Below are 21,338 nucleotides of genomic sequence, written 5' to 3'. Positions count from 1 at the left end.
AAAATACAGGCAATACAACATGCATTTGTTTTGCTTGAAAGGAAATTAAGTTTTACAAGCAACCATAAAGGTAAGACATGTATTTCAGCTGTACTGCCTGAACTTCTGACTAATAGAAAGAGAGACAAGGACATTCTTCACAAAGGAATAGTCTATAACACAAGCGCTCACTTCAGGTACAGGCAATTATTCATTATTAAACTAAAGAGCCCATTTTACATTGAAAATCTAGCTTCTTTTCCCATTATGCAGAAATTAAACCATAATCTACACAGCTGCCCCCTGACCTTGAACACAATACCAGACAGTGATGAGCCTATGAGAATGCTGCTCATATAGAAAACCGCAGCACCACAGCTCCACCAAGTGGTCACTTATAATATATATGCTAAAATAAATTGTAAAAACCAAAAAAATATTTTGAAGTCATGTTATTATTTACATTCACTTATATAGATCCAGCATATTCCGTTGCGCATGGAGTACATCTTTATGGCCTACAACAATAGTTCTCAATCATCTTCGACCAGTTTGCATCATCTGTACCACCAACATTTGCAAAGCAAAACATTTAGCCAAGGTCATAGTCACAAGCTCTGACATTAGTGGCACTGTGTCCGAAATTATCTGAATTTAGTGAATTCCAGATAATCTCTTATGCAGGAAACACAAGTGACCATGTCATTGTATTTCCCTGCCTGTTGTTCGTGTCCTAATGCTGCCAGTTTAACCAGTAGTATGCGGTTACCTTTTGACAGTTTACACATAGTCCCACTAGGATAAATACCCCATAGGACCCAGGTTTGATCAATCGTGAATTCCAACTTTAAAATATTAGTAATATTAACTTGAAGGGCCATCCATAATGCTTGTACTTGAGAACTAAACCATAAACAAATCCATAACATTTGCGACAGATGTACCACATTTGTAGCAATTGGAAGTACTGGTAGGAGCCTCACCTAGAAGAAATTTCAATTTCGGGGTAAAATAGGATCTATGTAGGATTTTCTGATGCATTTCCATATAAGAAATAGAAACCAAGAGTTTATTAAGTTTAGTATAGGCATCTAAAATAGTTTTCATAGAGAGCTCAGGGAAATCCACCCTCCACTTCAGTAGCCCCACAGTGCCTGATGCTTAAGGGGCACATCCACTAGGCGATATTAACGAGCGATTAAACGATAACGATATCGTTCAATTGCTCATTAATCGTGCATGAATCGGGCACTAAAATGTCGGAAACGACCAGCGATGCGCTCTCCCGCTGGTCGTTTCCAACATCAATCATCGCCTGTACATGCCGGTCAATCTGCCGATAACGACAGACTGACCATGTTCCGGGATGAGGGAGGGTGCCTACACTGGACGATATATAGTTCAGTGTGGGTACTGCACAGTTTAATGAAGTGAACAATAACGATATCGGTCAGTACTTCACTAGTCGGCAAGTGGATGTGCGCCTTAAGATGAGCACGGGGAGAGATTGTTCGTATATAGACGAGGGAGAAAGAGGGTCTCCAGGTCTGTGATGTGTCAATTTATCTAAACCACATATTTGATTTAAATCTCGCAATCCTTGTACAATAGTTTGTATATAACCAATAGCTTGCAGGAATGGAAATAAAGGGATTATGAGAGATGAGAAAGGCTAGGGAGAGGGTAAGAATACTGACTGACTGTTGGTATCCTAACCCTCCCTGTGCTTGCGTGGGTTTCCTCCGGGTGCTCCTGTTTCTTCCCACACTCCAAAAATATACTGGTAGGTTAATTGGCACCCAAAAAAAAAAAAAAAAAATTAACCCTACTGTGTATGTACGTGTGTGAGCATGCGATAGGGAATATAGAGTGTAAGCTCCACTGGGGCAGGGACTGATGTGAATGGCCAACTATTCTCTGTAAAGCGCTGCAGAATATGTGTGCGCTATATAAATAACTGGTAATAATAATAATATACAGAGAAAACTGTCATTAAAGACCCAATTAGGTGAGTGGCCATTGACTCGCCTTCATTACAGCCAGAATGATGATCAGGGAACACTCACTGACATACCCTATAGATTGTCTGTCTGTCATAACCCAGTCTTGTTTTATTACTGTTCTACTACTGTTTTGTTCTCAAATCCAAATTGTAAATTACGTCGAAATATATAATATGTGCAGATGTGCCCACATACATCTATCCTCCGTGCGCTACAAGTCGCGCCACACAACGCGGGAGCTCAGTGTGATTCGGTAGCGATGAGCATCTTTTCGTGTGTCTTTTTACCTTCAAATGCATCTTATTCGCACAGCGATGCTACTATATAGCACAAGCAGCTTCTGCTGACTAAAATGATATGCAGCATGCTTCTGCGGGTGTACCTGCATGCCAAACACTACGTTACAGTGTTACAGCTGCTGACACTGAAATACAGCGTTTGGCATGCAGGTACACCCGCACTCGCTCAGAGAACACAGGCATGCTGCATATCATTTCATCGGCAGAAGCTGCTTGTGCGATCAAGACGCATTTGAAGGTAAAACCGTGTCACGCTGCGGCTTGGCGCGACTAGAAGGGCTGTTTAACGTGCGAGGAGGCTAGATCTATGTGGACCCATCTGTACACACTCATCGTTTTGCCAGGGCCATCCTCACCGTTTGCTTCATGTAACCGTATGTCACACACTTGTTTGTACCACGATCTACTCAATAATGTATACTGCTGTGTAACATGTCAACACTTTGTAAAACAGAATATGTAAAAAGTCTATTTATTTATATTATATATACATACACACATTTATATATGTATACACACTAAATATTTACTTAAAGTACTATTAAAAACATACACACTCATTTATATATGTAAACACAGACTATATATTTACTCAAAGTGCTCTTTAAAAACATACATACACACATTTATATTTATATACACACATTATATATTTACTTAAAGTGTCCTTAAAAAATATGCAGATGTGCTGCTACCAAGTGAGCAATAATTCAGGCTTACATGCAGGGCACTCAGCCATACGAGGTACCAGCAAATTACTTTTGGTATTCAATAATCATTTTTATCATTAGTTTTGGTAATGGGTAGAAATCAGGGAAATCATTTTAGAAATTATTCAAATAAGCATCTGAAGGCGTATCCAGGGTATGAAGGATACTATAAATCATTTATCACAGTGTAACTTTAGCTGAGTACTGGCATAATAAACTCTGCCGCTTAGGTGTTGACCTTTTTCTCCCAGAGTCCTCTGAATCGCTTGTTGTGAGACCAATCATAAAACTATCAGTCCCAAAGGGATGACCAAAAAAGAAAAACTGTATAGAGTAGCATGTTACTACACGTTTACTGACACAGCTATAACACACATGTTCTTTAAGTAAGACATTGTTTAGCTTATCTGGAGAACTTCCTTAGTACAGTAAATGTGATCTCTCACAGATCGCAATTGCGAAAATATGCTAATGACTCAACTCACTCGCCGTCCAGTACTAAGAGACTGTATGCAGTTAGGATGCAGACCGTCAGCATCCCGACTGTCTAATCCCGGCGTCAAAATCCCGACACCTGTCATTTTACCTATGCCAGGGAGCCAGACGCCCGGCATCCCGATCGTAGGTAAGCCGTGTGAGGACAGCCGCAGGGGGGGGTGAGTTAGGTTAGGGGCTCCTGAGGGGGACTTAGGGTTAGGCAACCCCCCGGGAGGGTTAGGCTAGGGGAAGGGGGAGTCAGGTTTAGGCACTTAGAGGGGGGTTAGGGTTAGGCACTAGGGAGGGAGGTTAGGGTTAGGCACCCCTAAAGGAGGGTTAGGGTTAGGATTGGGGGGGGGTAAAGTTAGTTAGTACTTACCTTTAGCGCAGTCGGGATCTTCACTGGTGCAAGTTTTCCAGTGTCGGAATTTGAACCGCCGGACATGCGTCTGGTGGTAAATCATACCGATCCCCACTGAAAGCATCTCACATCCGCCGCTCACGCACAAAACTGGAAACACCAAGCGTAAACTTAGCAGCCATCAGCCTTCTGAGTAAGTCTAAGATACAACAGACATAGCTTGTCTCCAGGCAGGCAGAGGGCTCTCCTGCTGCGAGCAAGAACACGTTTCTAACCACCCCATTACCTTCCCCAGACGCTGACTACCTGTCACTCAGTGAATCCTCTGTATGAGCATAAACGCAATTCAATCGCTGCATGTGCGCAGTGCGTCTTACACACACGCACAATGGTTAACAATCACTTAGTCTACGTAAATATTGGTATTGAGTCCATCTCCGAATCATGACCACTGTCCATAGTGGACTGGAATAAAGTTCAGTGGCTTACCTCCAAGTAGAACTTCTATTCCAAACAGGCACTATATGTTCTTACTTTATTATGTATTCATTTACTGTATATGTGTTTTTTTTCTCTCATCTCATTAGAAGTATAGGATCATACCTGATCTATTTGCTGGTGCAAAACCCAAGTGCTTTTACAGAATGAAAATTGCAGCGTGCCCCCGTGCCCAGCAAGGAAGATCGCTGGAATATGTACTATCCATTCCTTGGCAATGCACCATTACCGTACTTCTGCGGGATCAGCTTCTTGCCACAAACATTTTTACACACTTCAGCTCCTCCGCAAATACGGCTATTTTGCTCCATAAAAATGGCTGCATTTACACCATACACTGGTACGACAAGGGTGGCAAGCAAGGCAAGGTGGCTAAGCTAGGGTACCCAACCTAGTTAATTAGTTAATGCCCTTGTATGAGGGGGTGTCTAGATGACCCTCAGCATTTTTCAGTGCAATATTTTCTGGGAATTGGCTGCCTTAGGTCTATTCACTACAGCATGGATATGGGAGGGGCAAATACTTGTAACTTTCCAGCCACAGGCCGTACTTTGCTGGCACGTGGCTGACCGCTCCACCAATATTGGCGGGTCAAGCATTTGGACCCGGTAATTTGCTTTTCTGTGTGAAGGGGAGTAGAGGCTGGGACTGGGAAAAAAACAAAAACCTGTGCATCAAATTTTGTGTAAATGTCAGTTTTTTTTACTTTTCTCTGTGTGAAAGTGGTATAAGACTGACAGCAGATATATACATTAGACAAAAGGCATTGACCTACTGCATATGGGGGTGCATGTGGTATGTGAACACACTGTTTAAATAAAATCACTGAGGGTCTGCACTCGCCATAATAAAGCATGGGGATTTAGTTAATATTTTGATCAGAACATTTAACCTTACAGCCCACCGTCCTCCCATCTTTTCTTATTTAGTGCCTCTAAGTGTGTGTTTTTGTATTCGTCTCTATTCGTGTACAGTTTTGCTAGTCGTGTCTGTGTGTATTTATTTTTCACCCAACCCAATTTTCTCCTGGACTACTTAGAACCTGCTATCTAACCCATATGAGCACTAGATCCCCTTCGCTGTTCCGCTGCGGTGGTGCCCAGGGGCTGCTTACTCGGATGATGTCCTGCCTTCTACGTCTGACTGGCTCTGAGCATTGTCACTGCGCCTCCCTTGCTGCGGACACCCAGATATGAGCTGCCTGGTTGGTTTCCCATTGGATTGCCTGCTTACCAGACTCTGAGGTGTGTACTTTAATCCACATTGACACCGGAAGCTCCTCTGCTCTGAGCTATTGGGTGCCGTGCCTGATGTGGTGGCAGTGGTCAACAGGTCGTCCGCTGGACCGGCGTTCGAATAATTTGTCCCTCCTCGCTGAGGTCGGGAAGGCTGCCTATTTCTCTGGAGCAAAACTTTGTGCCTGTAATATCGGCCACTGAGATGCCTCGTGGGTGTGTGCTAGGCTCTGTCAGTGTGTGCATAGTAAGTGAATATACAACCTGCCTTTTTAATTTGTCTCATACTGAAGAACGCCCCCACTCCAACTCTCGCTGTGTATATCAGGGACATATATTTTATCCAATTATACAATAGATTCTGCTGCTTATGGGCTTATCCCGTAATTTCCGTCTCTCCATGGTAGCCACGCTAGCTCCAGCAGCCATCTACTCTCCTAATATAGGGCGACTCTACCCTCCTCCCACTTCTTTAATATAGGGGCAATTGCCCGTTCCACCATAAACTTGTGCCCTTGCGATTTCGGCCATGCACAAAGTCCTAGAAGTCTCTAGATCCTGTGGAACCATCTAGGACACACTCCTCCTGTATGCATGGGAAACTCCAGTCACTGATATGTCCCAGGGCACACCTAATGCTTGTAGATTGTTAGCCCTGTGGGCACCATATATCAATTTAGACTGTTAATCGCTTGTGTGGCATGCCCCTAACCTGATGGAGAGGGGTTAGTGGCTTGATAGCCATTGTGAGTAGCAGCAATCTTAGAGAGCCCCAGCTGTCCTGCAGCTTTTATAAATAATATACAGGAATTCTCCCATCCCAAACCTGTGCCCAAGCTTTGTTATCAATGTAGGAGACTGGGAGAAGACTAAATAGCCCAATACCATTCCTCATCAATCTCGCAGACTGGAGGTCATGCCCGAGGGCCTGCCACAAATTATCAAGCTCAAGTGCCTTTTTCAGAATTGTAGCAACTTCTATCTTATATCTTCACCAGGTGTCTAACCCTAACCCTCCCCCCAACCCCACTACTTACTTTTGGGATTCCGGCGGTCAGCATGCCGGCGTCGGGATTCCAGCACCGGCATTCTGAGCGCAGAAATCCCTGCAGTCAGAATATTGACCACATCCCTCCACCAGGTCCAATAAATGCTCAATTGGGTTCATGTAGGGCAAACGTTGTGGCCACACCATTCGTCGGAACTCTCCAGAATGCTCCTTGTACCAATTCTGGATAACTTGGGAAGGATGACACAGTGCATTACCCTGCTGAAATATTCCATTGTTATTGGGGTACATGAAGTTCATGATGGGCTAAAAATGGTCATCAAGCAATTCAACATAGTGGTTACTGGTCATTGACGTGTTCAGGTGGCCCAGCTGACCCAACCCATGCCACATGCACACCCCACACCATAATGGAACCACCAGCAGCTTGCACTGTGCCTTATTGACAACTGGGGTCCATGGCATCATGGGGTCTGCGCCACTCCTCGACCCTACCATCAGCCCGAAACAACTGGAACCATGATGCATCAGACCATGCCACAGTCTCTAGCGTCCAATTAGCGACATCATGAGCCCAGGTGAGGCGCTGTATCCAGTGCTGTAGTTTTAACAGGGGCACTCCGGAGGGTCTTCTGCCCCCATATCCCAAGAAAGCTAATGAACGCGCAACTGGCCTGCTGGATTTGCATCTGGCCTGCTGGATTTGCATCTGGTACCTCCTGCATTGAATGTGGATGTGATTTGACCCAGCGTCGCTTGTCTGTTACAATGGACAATTCTGGCCAGACGTCGCTGGTATATATACTAGCGACCTGCCCAGGCTTCGCACGGGAGCAATTTCATCTCACCAAAGCCCCCTGCATCTTATATCAACCTACACCATGTCACCACAGTCCTCTGCATCTCATATCAACCTACACCATGTCACCAAAGTCCCCTGCATCTCACCACAGCCTCCTCCTTCATACTCCTATCCAGCGCCGTAGTTAGTGCTCCCGGCGCCGGGAGCGGGTGATTACAGCAATGCCTTCCTGTTGAGCTTCTTTGTCGTGGTGCCCATGTCCAAGAACAACGCTGAGTAGTGGCCGGTTCAGCATAGGGATGGATATTGGAATTAGATGGTTACTAACCATCAATGTTTTTGTTCCGATTTCATGGTGGCGGTCCGATGTTTGCCATCATTGAACGGAAATCATTTGATGGTGTTCCAATAGTTGTTTGTTTTTTTTAATTCCTGATAGCTATTCCTCCCCTGGCTCCTGTGGCTGCATCGGGGCATCTTTATGGGTTCCGTTGGAGACTGTCTATCACCTTCAGTCATGACTCTGGTTAGTCCCTGACTCCCTCCCCTCACTAGGCTGCTGATAAGCACATTGCTAGCTCTGAGTGGCTCTCACTGTCTCAGAGCGCCAATCAGAGTGCAGCCCTCACCACTGCAGCAGCAGCAGTCACTCACTCACACAGCACAACAGTTTTGCCTGTGACTTGCTTCAGTAAAATCATCACTGCTCAGCTCCCGTCACAGATGAATGGTTCCTACATCTAAACCTTCCTCAGCCAATGCTGTATAGAATCTGTCTAAATCAAAATCTGTCCAGTGGTTCAAGAACCGAACCGGGAACTCTTATTTTACATGTACACAGTAATATATATATATATATATATATATATATATATATATATATATATACACACACATACATACACATACATAAATGGATCAACCCCATTACTCCACAACACCCCCCTCCCCACTAAAAAGCATTTAAGTTACCTTAATTACCTTCATATATTTAGTAAATTCTTCTATCGCCATTCTTTTTTGTGTTTACTTTCAGCTATATCTCAAACATACGGCTACAGGGGACAGTCATTTGGACTGGCTGGAGAGACCGAAGTTCCCCATAAAGCCTAAGCTGCTGGGAAAAATACATTTGAAACACCAGGTGCATGCTGGTTAGAAAACATAGACGTCAATTAACAACGACATCTCTACTCAGATTGGCAGATGTAGTCGAACATATAGAGGACAAAAGCAAAAATGTAAATAACACAAAACAAGGGCATTGTAGAAATTGCCGAAAGTACTTTCCTTTGTATTGCCATTTTCCCATGTGGGCAGGTGTATCCCGTCACCCCTTATTATTCACGTTACACTACTGATTGGCGCCACATATATTTTCATATAGCTTTAAACAGTGGCCTGATTCAACGCTCACCAGCAAACCCACGCTGGTAAATCTTTAATGGCAGAAACTGGAATTCCTTAACTTGTCTGTTCCCCTTATGGCTGTAGATGTTGATCAAAGCAAACTGAGCCCACTACGAAAATGTAAATTGACAAGGGCCATGAAAGGGGCAAGACCACAGTTTGTTTACTACCAGCCCTGGCTCCAAATCTGCTGCATGTGACCCGAAAACATTCACGATTCATGTTCCTAAAGATTACGGGCCAGAAATAAACTATATACAATAATAAATATTACAATGCATTAATGGACTTTTTCAATAGCCTTATCAACGTAGCTGACTAATAAGGTTTTTAATTGCTTTAATTACATGTCATTACCTTTCATTTCTGCACACAGGGTATTGGAGGGTATGCGGTCTTCTGGGAGGGCCTGGGTATGTAGGTCATAGTCTTTCTGTAATATTCTTGGCTGTGTGAAGTAATCATTTGTGTCCCGTGGTTTGATCTCACTCATTATCATGTGCAACTGAGCTGCAGCTTCTGGGGAAGACAATGGGCACAGTCAGTGGGGAACAGTGAACCGCAAACTGCTTTGTCTCCCTAAGTTTATATCTCTGTGACCTGACTGTTTTAGGTAACAAGACCCAAAGCAGCTAAAAAGGCACGGATGGCCGTTACGCAGCTCAGCACAATGGAGCCACGAAAATATTATTGTAGCAATGATTTTCCTACAGGACCCCCTAGAGAGACACCTCGACCTGGTAAATGCTGAGTCCAATATGTTAGTAAATAAATAGGGTACAATGGAGATAGATAATTAGTTGTACATTATCACTACACAGAATGTCTAACAAACTCCCTACAACTCTCCTCAGCATTTCATTCATACCTGACCTAGTAACTTTTTCATGGATTGTAGCAACAATAGTTAAATCTAATTTAAAAGACAATATCGTAGAGTTTAGTTATATACACACACAACACACTGCACTGGAGAAACATCCTTCTCGTACACATTGCATAGTAAAAACTAGCTGCCTTTCATGCTAAAGACTGGGAAATGTCAGAACCCCATTGTATCCATGAAAACAAAATACTAATAATGAAATGGGCCAGAGCACAAAATAAAATAGGTGTGAATAATAGTATTCAAAGGACAATTACCAGACTCTGTGTCCATCGGCATGAGCCCTTCCGGGGATGAACTGTGGACCACGGGAGAGACTACGGCCGAGAGGCGGTAAGACATTGTGATAAGCTGTGATACCAGCTGTCTCCATTCCACAACCATTGTGATGTCACTGGGTAAAAGAATCATGAACACTTGCATCAGTCATCAAACTCAAACCTTCTAAAAAGAACAACTAATCAAGATCTACCTTTCATTTCTCTAGTACAGTTTAGAAAATAGCTAGAATCTGATTGGCTATAGACATTTACTTTCCATGTTTCCTTTACTGAGGTTTTAGTCTACCCCATAATCTGTAGACATATTCATGACTTTACCAGGTTTTCAATGTGATGTAATTAGAAAAAAAAAACTTAGTTAAACATTTTCTAACTTTTCAAGGGCCAGGAAAAGCTGAGGAGAGTAAAATAAGAAATACCCCAGACCTCCTAGTAACATAAGGGTAAAGCAAACAAGAGACTGACATGCGGAATAATTGTATTATACAGCAATGTTCAGCATTTAAAGATGGCAGACTTTCTGTGCAATGTACAGCAAATTGTAGCTTTAATTAGTAAAGCATGGATTATTGTAGTAATGTATGTATTACAGCACTACGCTGAACTCCAAGATACTACTATGGAGCAAAAAGATAGCACAGAATTCTCTATCTAGGAGATTACTGTGGGGTGAAATTCAAGAAAACGTTGTGTATAGCTGGGCCCACACCATACGATGCTGTGACCCATCGCACGCGCCGTACACACTGCACAATCGATAGCGTGATGTGTGGTTACATGCGGCATGTAACAGCACCGTGTCAATCATTGAATAATCCTATCTGCCATGCAGAACAGTAAATGGGATGACGCAGTGACCGATGGATCGGATGTACACACTATTCGATGTGTACAATATATTGTTCCAATCCACTTCATAACAATATATCGTATAGTGTTTACCCAGTTTAAGATTGGAAAAATGTCTCAATCAAAATGCATTAAGGAATGAGATGGTATCATAGAAAATATATAAATATAACTGCCAGCTAACATTCAACATAAGGGAAGGTAAAAATGAGGTTTATGCCTTTACAATAATTCTTATTTAAAAAAAAAATCTAGTTTCACAACTTTAATTTGATTTTTAAGTCATAAGTCCTGATTTAATATATATTCTCTAGCTATAGATTGCTATCCCACTGAGAACCCTCCTCACACAGCAGATTTCATATGATTAGACATTTACCCGCTGTCGCCCAGGACTGTGGAAACAGCCAATCAGATATCACTAAGGGTCAGATGTATTAAGCTCTGGAAAGTGATAAAGTGGATAGTGATAAGCGACCAACCAATCAGCTCCTAACTGTCATTTTTCAAGCACATCCTGTAAAGTGATAGTAAGGAGCTGATTGGTTAGTCGTTTATCACTCTCCAGAGCTTAGTACATCTCCCCTTAGGTCACTCATTCCATTTAGAATGCTAGCACTATGACTGTTATCACTCAGTACTCCTTGATTAATATGTAGTACCAATAAATACAACATTTAAACCTGTTTAAATTTAGTGCTAATTTCACAATAGCTCTGCTGTAAAAAGTAGAGAATGATTTGCCCATTGCCATATCTTTAGGACAGTGTCCTCTGTGAAATCAGAAGCAAATGAAAAGGCTAAAACATGCATCATCTGATCTGTGGTGACATCACTGCCCCATCTATGAAGTCACTAACCCACACAGTACATTTCTGTAAGGCAAGATTCAGTCAGTGTCTGTATGCTTAGGAAAGATCATCCCTCCTAGTAATGTAACAAGACAAAAAGGGGTGAGAGAGATCAGGACGTACATATTTAATTAAGTATAAGCAAATAAGAAAGTCCAAGTTTATTTATTGTCTTGTTGAACCATAACTTTATATATACGTATTAATATCAAAAACTGATTTTATTAGCTCTTTAATATTTATCCCTTCTCACAATGAACTCATGTGAAAGACTTTTGAACAAGTGTGAATGATGGAAAACATGGACAAATGACTGCTGTATAATGACTGCTGTATAATGTCACCTACCCCATGGAGAAGTGATGTAATGCTCCAATGATACAATGTACCCGGCCATACAATGGGAAGGAGGCCGCGGCTTCCAGTAAGGAATTCTCCGCCTGTATAATTTCACACTGGAGGCAGTCCATCAGTAACCAGACAACTACAAGACATACACATTATGTGACATATTAACATTCTTTACACTGCCAGCCACATATACATTGGAACAGTGAACCAATGACTTATACTTAAGCAACAGCAATACTTTCTATCCTACCTATCATCTATGTACTAACACTGAGATGATAAAAGTCAGCATGCTAGTTGTGGAGATGTTTATAGCTGCTTGTAGGATTGCAGCATCACAAATGGAAAGTAGGAGAAAAAAACTAAAGTTTCTTTTACTGTAGCGCAGGCATGTCAAACATGTGGCCCAAATAAACATTTTATGCGGCCCGACAGTGTGGGCGCAAATACATATATTATGCGGCCCAGACCCTGCCGTGATCGGAGCTCAGCTCGGATCGGGCAGTGTTTACTGTACTTAAAACTGGGAACGCTGGTCTCTGAAGCGATCAGAGACTAAAGAAGCCTATGATCACTTCAGAGGCCAACGTTCCCAGTTATGCAGTGCGCGGGTTGTCATGACGTCACCCGCGATGAGAGGAGCCTGAGCCTCCTGGATCTAGTTAGAACCAGTCAGCGTCTACGCGAGAGTGGAAGTGGGAGTGCTGACGACGTGGACTGGAGCGGTGCCCACCGGCCAGCGTGAAGAGAGGTAAGTACTGCACAGGGGAGTGTGGCCTGTTCTACATTGGGAGGTGGCACTACTAGGGGCATTACTGGAGGCACTGCATAAGGGGCACTACTGGAAGGATTACTGGGGGCACTGCATAAGGGGCACTACTGGGAGAATTACTGGGGGCACAACATAAGGGGCACAACATAAGGGACACTACTAGGGGCATTACTAGGGACACTGCATTAGGGGCTCTAAAACAGGGGGCATTGTATAATTCGTTTAAGCAGTGGTCGTTCCAAAGTGCACACTTTCTTTAAGAACTTTTGAGAACTCAATGGGGGGAATTCAATTGTTTTGCGCACGGTTGATGGTGCTGGGAGGACAACAGAGTAATTCAATTGATGCTCTGTTCAGGCATATGCAGCCGCAGGAGCACACATTTCTACTCGCAGCCTCCTGGACAGGCGAGCAGAAATGTGCGATAAGTCGAACTTTGGGTGCCCAAACAGGAGTTTGGGTGCCCAAAGCAGGACTTTAGACGGGTTTAGCCATTTTACGTGGCTAAACCCTGTCTATATCGCAACATGCATGGGTGCCCAAAAACAATTGAATATCACTTTAGACGGGATATAGGGTGTGATAAAACAATTGAATCGCCCCAAATGATTGGTAATGCTCAGAAACAGGTGGGCTATGTAAGCTGGCAAAAAAAGGTAACCTGACTAGCTTTCATGCTGCCAATTGAATAATGAAAATACATAGTATTACTAGAAAGTCTATTCAGCTAAGGTCAAGGCTGCAGAAATCTGAAAAGTCAATCCATGGACAAGAAAACCCGTATTTTCACCACACCCACTGTAATTGCACAAGGTGTACAACTCTCCACAAATGTCATACAGACTATCTGACGTCACCGGATGATGACGGCAAGCACTTGGTGATAATGGCCACCGGCTGACTACATTTTGGACCCAGTACTATGAGAGGTTTGGCCTACCTTCTATGGTCACTGGCGTCTGTAAGGAAAGGCTCGTTCTGCCTTAAAAGTACTCATTACTTTCAAATTTCTAATCAAATATTAATTTGCTTTGAAATGTGACATTTTTAGATACATTGGAAGTATGGGGCCATGGAAAAGGTTATAGTACTATAATGATGACACTGGTTGCTAGTGAATGCACAGACTGCATTCTTGTTTAGAGTGGCTCAACCCACAAAATGGCTGCCTCCACACACCCTCTGCTGTGGTGCATAGTGTATGCAGGCAGGCAATGTCTGAGGTCATTTTTACTTCCAGTAGTTAATGATCTGAATATACAAACCAGACAGGTCCATTTGCGAAATGCAGATATGGGAGTAGTGCCATAGGCTTTAAAGTGTTTCATTTTCAGCTCATCAGACTTGCAATCCAATAACACATATAAATCTGATTACACTTGCACAGATGACAATATATGTATAAATCATTAGGCATACTGAAAAGTAAAAGCAAGCAAGCATTCAAAAACTAACCAGCAAAGGTATTCCTCTCCACAAGACTGACGCTGTTTAATGTCCGACATTGATGACCTCTTAGCCCATCTTGTGCCCATCGATCTAACGCAGTCGCCAGACCTTCCTGGTATATCAGGAAATTCAGCAAATAGGAGGCCGTTACACAATCAAAATGCTTTGTGCTTGTGCTGAGGTGCATTGCTGCTTGCAATAGCACACAGAGCTTCTCAGCCTCCTGTAATATAAGAACAGGTAGACAAAACACACAACAGTTATTTAGCTGTGGGTAAATAAGCTTTTGTCATTTATGAAATCAAAACATACACTTTTATTTAGTGGCCAAACAGTTACTTAGAATTTCACAATAATAAAAAAAAAAGTAGAGGGTTTGTAAGAATCATTCAATAAGAGACTAATCTTAAAAGTTCCCAAAACAAATTATATGTACTATAATAAACATTAGATGCTTTAAATATAGGTATAATTTTTATTTAAATAATATAAGTATAATCAGAGAATTCTATAAAATCACAGTTTATAAATAGGGGGGAATTGTACTAAGCCTTGGAGAGAGATGAAGTGGAGAGAGATAAAGTACCAACCAATCAGCTCCTGTCACTGTACAGGCTGTGTTTGAAAAATGACAGTTAGGAGCTGATGGGTTGGTACTTTATCGTTCTCCACTTCATCTCTCTCTAAAGGTGGGTACACACTTGCCGACTGGCCGTTGGGATGGCTGATGGTACGAATGAACGGTATATCGGTTGGGCGGTAATCCGGTGACTAACCATCCAATATATCGTTCAAGGCACCATTGACCTTGCCAGCGTCGGCAGCTGGGTCGCTCCATGCATGGACGACAGAATGAACCTGATGTTAGCCAGCAGGGGTGCGCATAGTGGGTACACGATAGACAATGTGTCCGATATGTAGGCTGATCCGCGGGATCGGACGACATATTGTCTAGTGTGTACGTGGCATTAGTGAGATCTGGGGGTCACCACTTCACATGTCACTGATTAAAATACCACTTGTATTTTAAAGAGTAATGCAAGTCCTACATGACATTACTGCAGATACTGGAAGAAAACTTACATTTCTGTGACCTTATACAGCAGCCTCATACTATTACAGGTTGAGTCTCCCATATCCAAAATGCTTGGGACCAGGGGTATTTTGGATAACGGAATATTCTGTATTTTGGAATAATTGCATATCATGCAATCATGAAATATCTTGGGAATAGGAACCAAATATACACACAGAATGCATTTATGTGTTATATACACCTTATACACACAGCCTGCCGGTAATTTTATACAATATTTTCAATAATTTTGTGGCTCAAACAAAGTTTGTGTACATACATGAAATTCATTTATGTATCATATACACCTTATACACACAGCCTGAAGGTAATTTTATACAATATTTTTAATAATTTGTGCCTTAGACAAAGTTTGTGTACATTGATCCATCAAAAATCAAAGATTTCATAATCTGAGTCATGCCAAAAATATTCCGTATTTCGGAATATTCCGTATTTCGGAATATTCCGTATTTTGGAATATTTGGATATGGGAGACTCAACCTGTATATGGTTTTGGTGACTTCTAATAACCTTATTATCTGCAATAGGGGATATATCTATGTTTTTGCTACTATTGATAACTTGCAGAACTATTTATGGTAAACTGGTTTCCAAGAGAGGCTTTTGTCAAGCCTAGCCCCTGACAACTCATAACTAAATACAAACAGGGAAAACAAAGGTACCGCAAGTTACAGAGCTGCTTTCTTCAAGTTCAGTGTTTCATACCCTGTTGCCATCATTCAGCACCTATTTATAGGAGTGCACTGGATTACTGCTGATTGCCATGTACATCATTAGCTGGTTACCACATCCCAGGCCAATTATATGGTGAGGTAGTCTGCTGTGTGTGATTAGTGTGTGCAGGTGTGGACCCTTCAGGGCTCACTTGTGACTAAATGAGGGGATATTGCTTTGCTTCAACGAGATAGGGGGATGTATGCAGACTGACATGTTGTTAGTTCTTGTAAGGAAATTACTTAATGTATACCTGTTGCCTAGACAAAGTGGTGGCCATTTTGTAAGGATGACCAATAATAAACAGTCTATCAATTCACTAGAACAAATGACACTGGTGAGGCACTTTGTGCCTCTTCCCTCAGTAGTGTCACAAGCTCCTAGAGAAACAATAAAACTATGCATCTTGTATCGTTGCTGCCTCATAGTATCTCAACGCATTCCCATGAATGTTGCTTAAGCTCATAAAATGGCTGCCTCCGGGATATGTCAGCAATGGATAAACTTTAAAACTTCTCTGAAGCAGCTACAGTGGGCTCGTATATTCCTTTTAACTGAGTGGGTGTAGTTCAAGTAATAGGAATTAACTATAAGGGCAAACTATTATAAAGATGTCTATTACTTAAATAAAATCAATCTCCTGTGGGGACTGAACTGCGCCACATATTTCAATGTTTCCGAATCCCACAGCAGAACTATTTTCCTAAAAAGAATGATGGAAACTTGCATTCGCCTCCTTAGAGTTGTAAATGGCAAGGTGACAGTGGTAAATACTTAACACCACATGCTGACGTTCCCTTTTCAAGTTTAATCCATTTACATTTTGTAGAAACTCCAAAGACTACGGTTAAGATGCCAGTAGCTGTTATCAATGCGGTTATACAGTATAACGCTGGGAGGAATCTATGAGCCAGTGTGTTGGGAACAATACAGAGACAGCTGATAAAGATAGACAGCAGTCAGGATAGCATTTGAATCCGTCCAACGACTAAATTAGTCAGCGTTTGGCTTATATCACTAAGTACTCCTTAAACGTTATTGCTAAACCATGCTTCCGCGTAAGCCAACACAGGATTGCAAATTTCCATCATGCAATACTACTTCTGCACTGATCTGTATTCCACATGGCAGTATATATTAAGTGACTGTATATTTCCATTACATTGGCAGTTACAGATAAGGTTCTTGTTAAAGGAAGAGTTAAAGGGACGATGTGTTTACTGTTTAAGCACAGATACAATTAAGAAAAAAGTGTCTGCAATAATCTAGATCCATTATAAGAAAATACTAATCAGGCCTGAACACAGAGCTTTTAAGAACTATGCAAAGGTTTTACTATGGCCACCTTTCACATATATGGCTAGGAACTGCTAGCTAAACAGCCACAAATGCCAGCCACACACTGCCACATCGCAGCAGTAGTAGGATGTGCCCGCATCTGTGACCAGTGATAGGAACTCTGTTGTTACATCTATGTAGAAACATTTGAGCTCCGTTTATCTGTTATATCCAAGGACAATGAGAATAATAACAATCATCCTGGACAACAGAATTCTCTGTACAGTAGGTGAAGTTCCTCTTTAGATTAGAACGTTCTGGGCCTGATTAATGCAAGTCCGGACGGCTGAACCAAACGCATTTACGTGATCGCACTTTTCCCTTCCTCCGCCCACGAGAGCAACTGTTATCATTATCATCGGCACTTACGCCTGCCGCATGCTGGATGCAGGAGATCCGTCTCAATTTGTAATCTTTTCTGCGTATGCACGACCCAGAATAGCGAGTAACTCCGACTACTCGCCCACACGTTCATGTTTTTGCCGCAAAGTTGCCACACAATAACGTCCATTCAGCGACCACAGGGAAATGACCGAAATGAGTACAACCCCTAATTGCGCATAGGTTTGCAAAGATGAGTATGCAACGTGTGGCGTGGCCGCATTCTAACCTTAGAACGACCGGGAATCAGGCCCTCAGAACCCGTTGGTGCTCCATTGCCCATTATAATATGTGTTTTGGGGTTTTTTGCTCAGCTTATTTTTTATTTATTAGCTTTCTCAACAGATTTTCTTCTTTCCTAATCAGAGATGTTAAACTTTATGTACAATATAGACGATCTAACTGACTCCACCAGTCCATGGAGTAGATTGCTGACCTCTTCCTCTGTTTAGCATGAACACAATTACCTGGAGGCCTAAAACAGATGGAGGCAGCTTTCTCAGAAGTTCAAAGGCAAGGAGTTTCACTTCCTCAAAGGTGTTACTGAAGCACTCTAGGAGAGCGTGGACATTGTTACTGCTGACCGACCGAGCGAACTCGTATACAGTCTGACAAGAGCCTGTGAAAAGAGATCATTAGTAGGGAAGAAAACTCACTAATAAGTTCCTGCTTCACAAAACAAAGCTCGTTAAGCTTTACTGCTCCCAATAAAGGAGCACTGGGGCTTGCAGATGTGAATACCAAATACAGATGTCGCTTTTGCTTCAACATATATTAAAAGTAAAGTTCTATTAAATGCAGATGTTTTTGTTTCCTTCGTCCAGATCATGTGTGTTCCCCTTTCCTCTGTCAGAGAAGGGCTGGCAGTGTCCCATGGTCCCTTAGCAGTGAATAAGCTCAGGAACATACACAGGATATTTAAACACTAGAAACAATGGTTCTGTTTCTGTTGTCTGGAGGAAATAACTAAAAGCTATACAGTATGTGGGTATAGGCATGAAAAACGGCATGTGGGCAACTATATGAAACCTGCTGCAACCTATAATATATGCACAATAACTGTAACCATTAGTAGCTTACCAAAGTCTGGTCACTTCTCTATAGCACAGTTCAGAAAATTAAAGGACATTTGGGGAGATGTATCAAGTCTTGGAGAGAGATGAGAAGAAGTTGCCCAAAGAAACCAATCAGGTTCTAACTGTTATTTCAAAGACTTTACTAAATAAATGACAGTAAAGGGGCCAATACATCTGAGGGGAATAGGTATGTTTAACCGCCGAACCTAAGTCCAGCAGTTCAAATCCGGACGCCGGAAGACCGGCATGACAAGATCCCGACAGGTAAGTATTTTTTACTATACCTAACTCTCCCCCCCCAACTCTCTTTTAGGGGTGCCTAACCCTAACCTCCCCCCGTAAGTACCTAAACATAACCTCCCCTCCCTGCAAACAAAACCTAACCCTCGCGGGAGGGGTGCCTAACCCTAACCTCCCCCCTGGGGTGCCTAACCCTAACACCCCCTACCCCTAGCCTGACCCTAACCCTCCGGGGGAGGGGTACATTACCCTAAGTCCCCCCCGGGAGCCCCTAGCCTAACCCTCCCCCCGGCGGCTGTCCAGTCCAGTCGCCTGGCTTACCTTCGTTCGGAATGCTGGGTGTCGGGATCCCGTCGCAGGGATAGTGATAGGCGTCAGGATTTCGACGCCTATCATTGGTCCCCTGCCGGGATTTGACAGTCAGGAAGTCGGCGGTCGGCATTTCGACCGCCGGCTTCCTGACTACATCCTATCTAAGGTACAGTTCCCAGATTCCCCGATCCATTCCGCTAATTAAAGAATCCAATCGGTGGCCAATGATGATCAGTGATCAGTTGGGGAAATTCAACATGTTAAAGTCACCGCTTTGCAGATTCCAACAATTTTCAGGTCGTTGTCGAGATCAGGAAATAGAGATATTTCAACATGTTGAATATTCCGGATTCCCCCAACCCCGCCGTTGGCAGAACAGGTAACAGCTCCAACTCATCATAGATTTTTGGGGACCATTAGAAGCTGATTGTTTGCTAGGGGCAACTTCTAAACTTTCTCTCTCTCCAAGGCTTGATATCTCTCTCCCATAGTAGCTGCAGTTTACTCTACTGTTTTGTATAACTAACTTACAGAAAGATTAATCAGAGCGGGACACTAGCTGAGAGAGCACTGTAGTCTTCGCTGGAGTTCAAGTACAATAACATACAGATGTGTCCACATACACCTAGCCTCCGCGTTAAACAGCCCTTCTAGTTGCGCCATGCCATGGCATGATTTGGTAGCGACGAGCATTTTTTCGTGCAACATTTTCCCTTCAAATGCGTTCTATTCGCACATAGATGAGAACAGAACACACAAGCAGCTTCTGCTAATTAATATGATATGCGGCATGCCTATATTCTGTGTGTAACTGCGGTGCATCTGCATGCAAAATGCTACGTTACAGTGTAACAGCCACGGACACTGTAATGTAGCATTTCGCATGCAGATGCACCGCAGTTACACACAGAATATAGGCATGCTGCATATCATTTTAATCAGCAGAAGCAGCTTGTGTGTCCTATTCGCATTGCTGTGCCAATAAGATGCATTTGAATAGAAACAGTAGCGCGAAAAGATGCTTGGCGCTACCAAGTCACACGGAGCTCACAAGTTATGTGTAGCGTGACTTGTAGAGCACGGAGGATAGATGTATGTGGACACATCTGTACCATCCACCCCTACCTGCACTCCAAAAATCTGCTGGGTTGATCACGGCCCCCGTGCAGATATTGGCTTTACAGCAGGGAGCTCACACCACTCTTATTTATTCTCTGTCCCTTTAAAACACACTACTGTTCAAGCCTTGTGTGAGCAGAGAGGCATGCTCACCTGGTACAACAGGAAAGATCTCAGCAATGGATCCTAAAATAGTCAAGGCTGAAAACCTTGTTGGATGTGACGAACCAGGAAAAAGTGACTCAAAAAGATAATCTGTTATAGAAGACATGAATTTCTGGAAAACAAAAAAGAAACATAAAACAAGAATCTGTAACATCTGGGAATGTATTTGGAGTGTGGGAAAGAACACACAGAAACTGATAGGCAAAGTGTTAACGTGTTCTTAAGCATCACAAATCACAGTGCATACTGAAAACACTGACAAACACCTGCATCACCAATGTCATATTATGTCTTTTACGCCTGCAATAATAAATTATACAGTTAACAAGTCTATAATAGACAAAAGGTCCAAAATCATTTTCATGTTTGATTTAAAAAAAAAAAAAAACATTGAGCAGTTATTGAGACCTTTAACCTAGTGCTGGGGTGTGATAATGAGCCAATAACCCACGACCAATGCTGCAAGTACACTACTGACAAGTGTCAAGGCGCATGGTGGCTTAAAAGTCAAATATATTTATTATTGCATAAAAACAGATATTAATAAACGCAGATGGATTTTAGTCCAGTCCGTGGAACAATAATGATAAAATCACAATTGATGCATAGTCACTGTTGATGCAATTAAAATATCTGTCACACAGTGCATAGCAGCACTTGTTAAATACATAT

The 21,338-nt window shown here is 42.5% G+C and overlaps 1 protein-coding gene across 1 annotated transcript in view; it reads right to left on the bottom strand.

Moving 5' to 3' along the window:
• THADA (THADA armadillo repeat containing) overlaps positions 1-21,338 on the bottom strand; it is a 732,316-nt gene that overhangs the window by 659,137 nt on the left and 51,841 nt on the right. Inside the window, 6 exon segments of the mRNA XM_088477279.1 lie at positions 9,141-9,302; positions 9,927-10,063; positions 11,999-12,134; positions 14,229-14,445; positions 18,222-18,373; positions 20,655-20,778. Of these exon segments, the coding sequence (XP_088333405.1) occupies positions 9,141-9,302; positions 9,927-10,063; positions 11,999-12,134; positions 14,229-14,445; positions 18,222-18,373; positions 20,655-20,778 (928 nt within the window).

Source organism: Taudactylus pleione, unplaced genomic scaffold (genome assembly GCF_031769625.1).
Source record: "Taudactylus pleione unplaced genomic scaffold, aTauple2 ptg000201l, whole genome shotgun sequence".
Lineage (NCBI taxonomy): Eukaryota > Metazoa > Chordata > Amphibia > Anura > Myobatrachidae > Taudactylus > Taudactylus pleione.
Note: the sequence above shows the minus strand (reverse complement) of the source record. Positions and strands in the feature narration are given on the sequence as shown.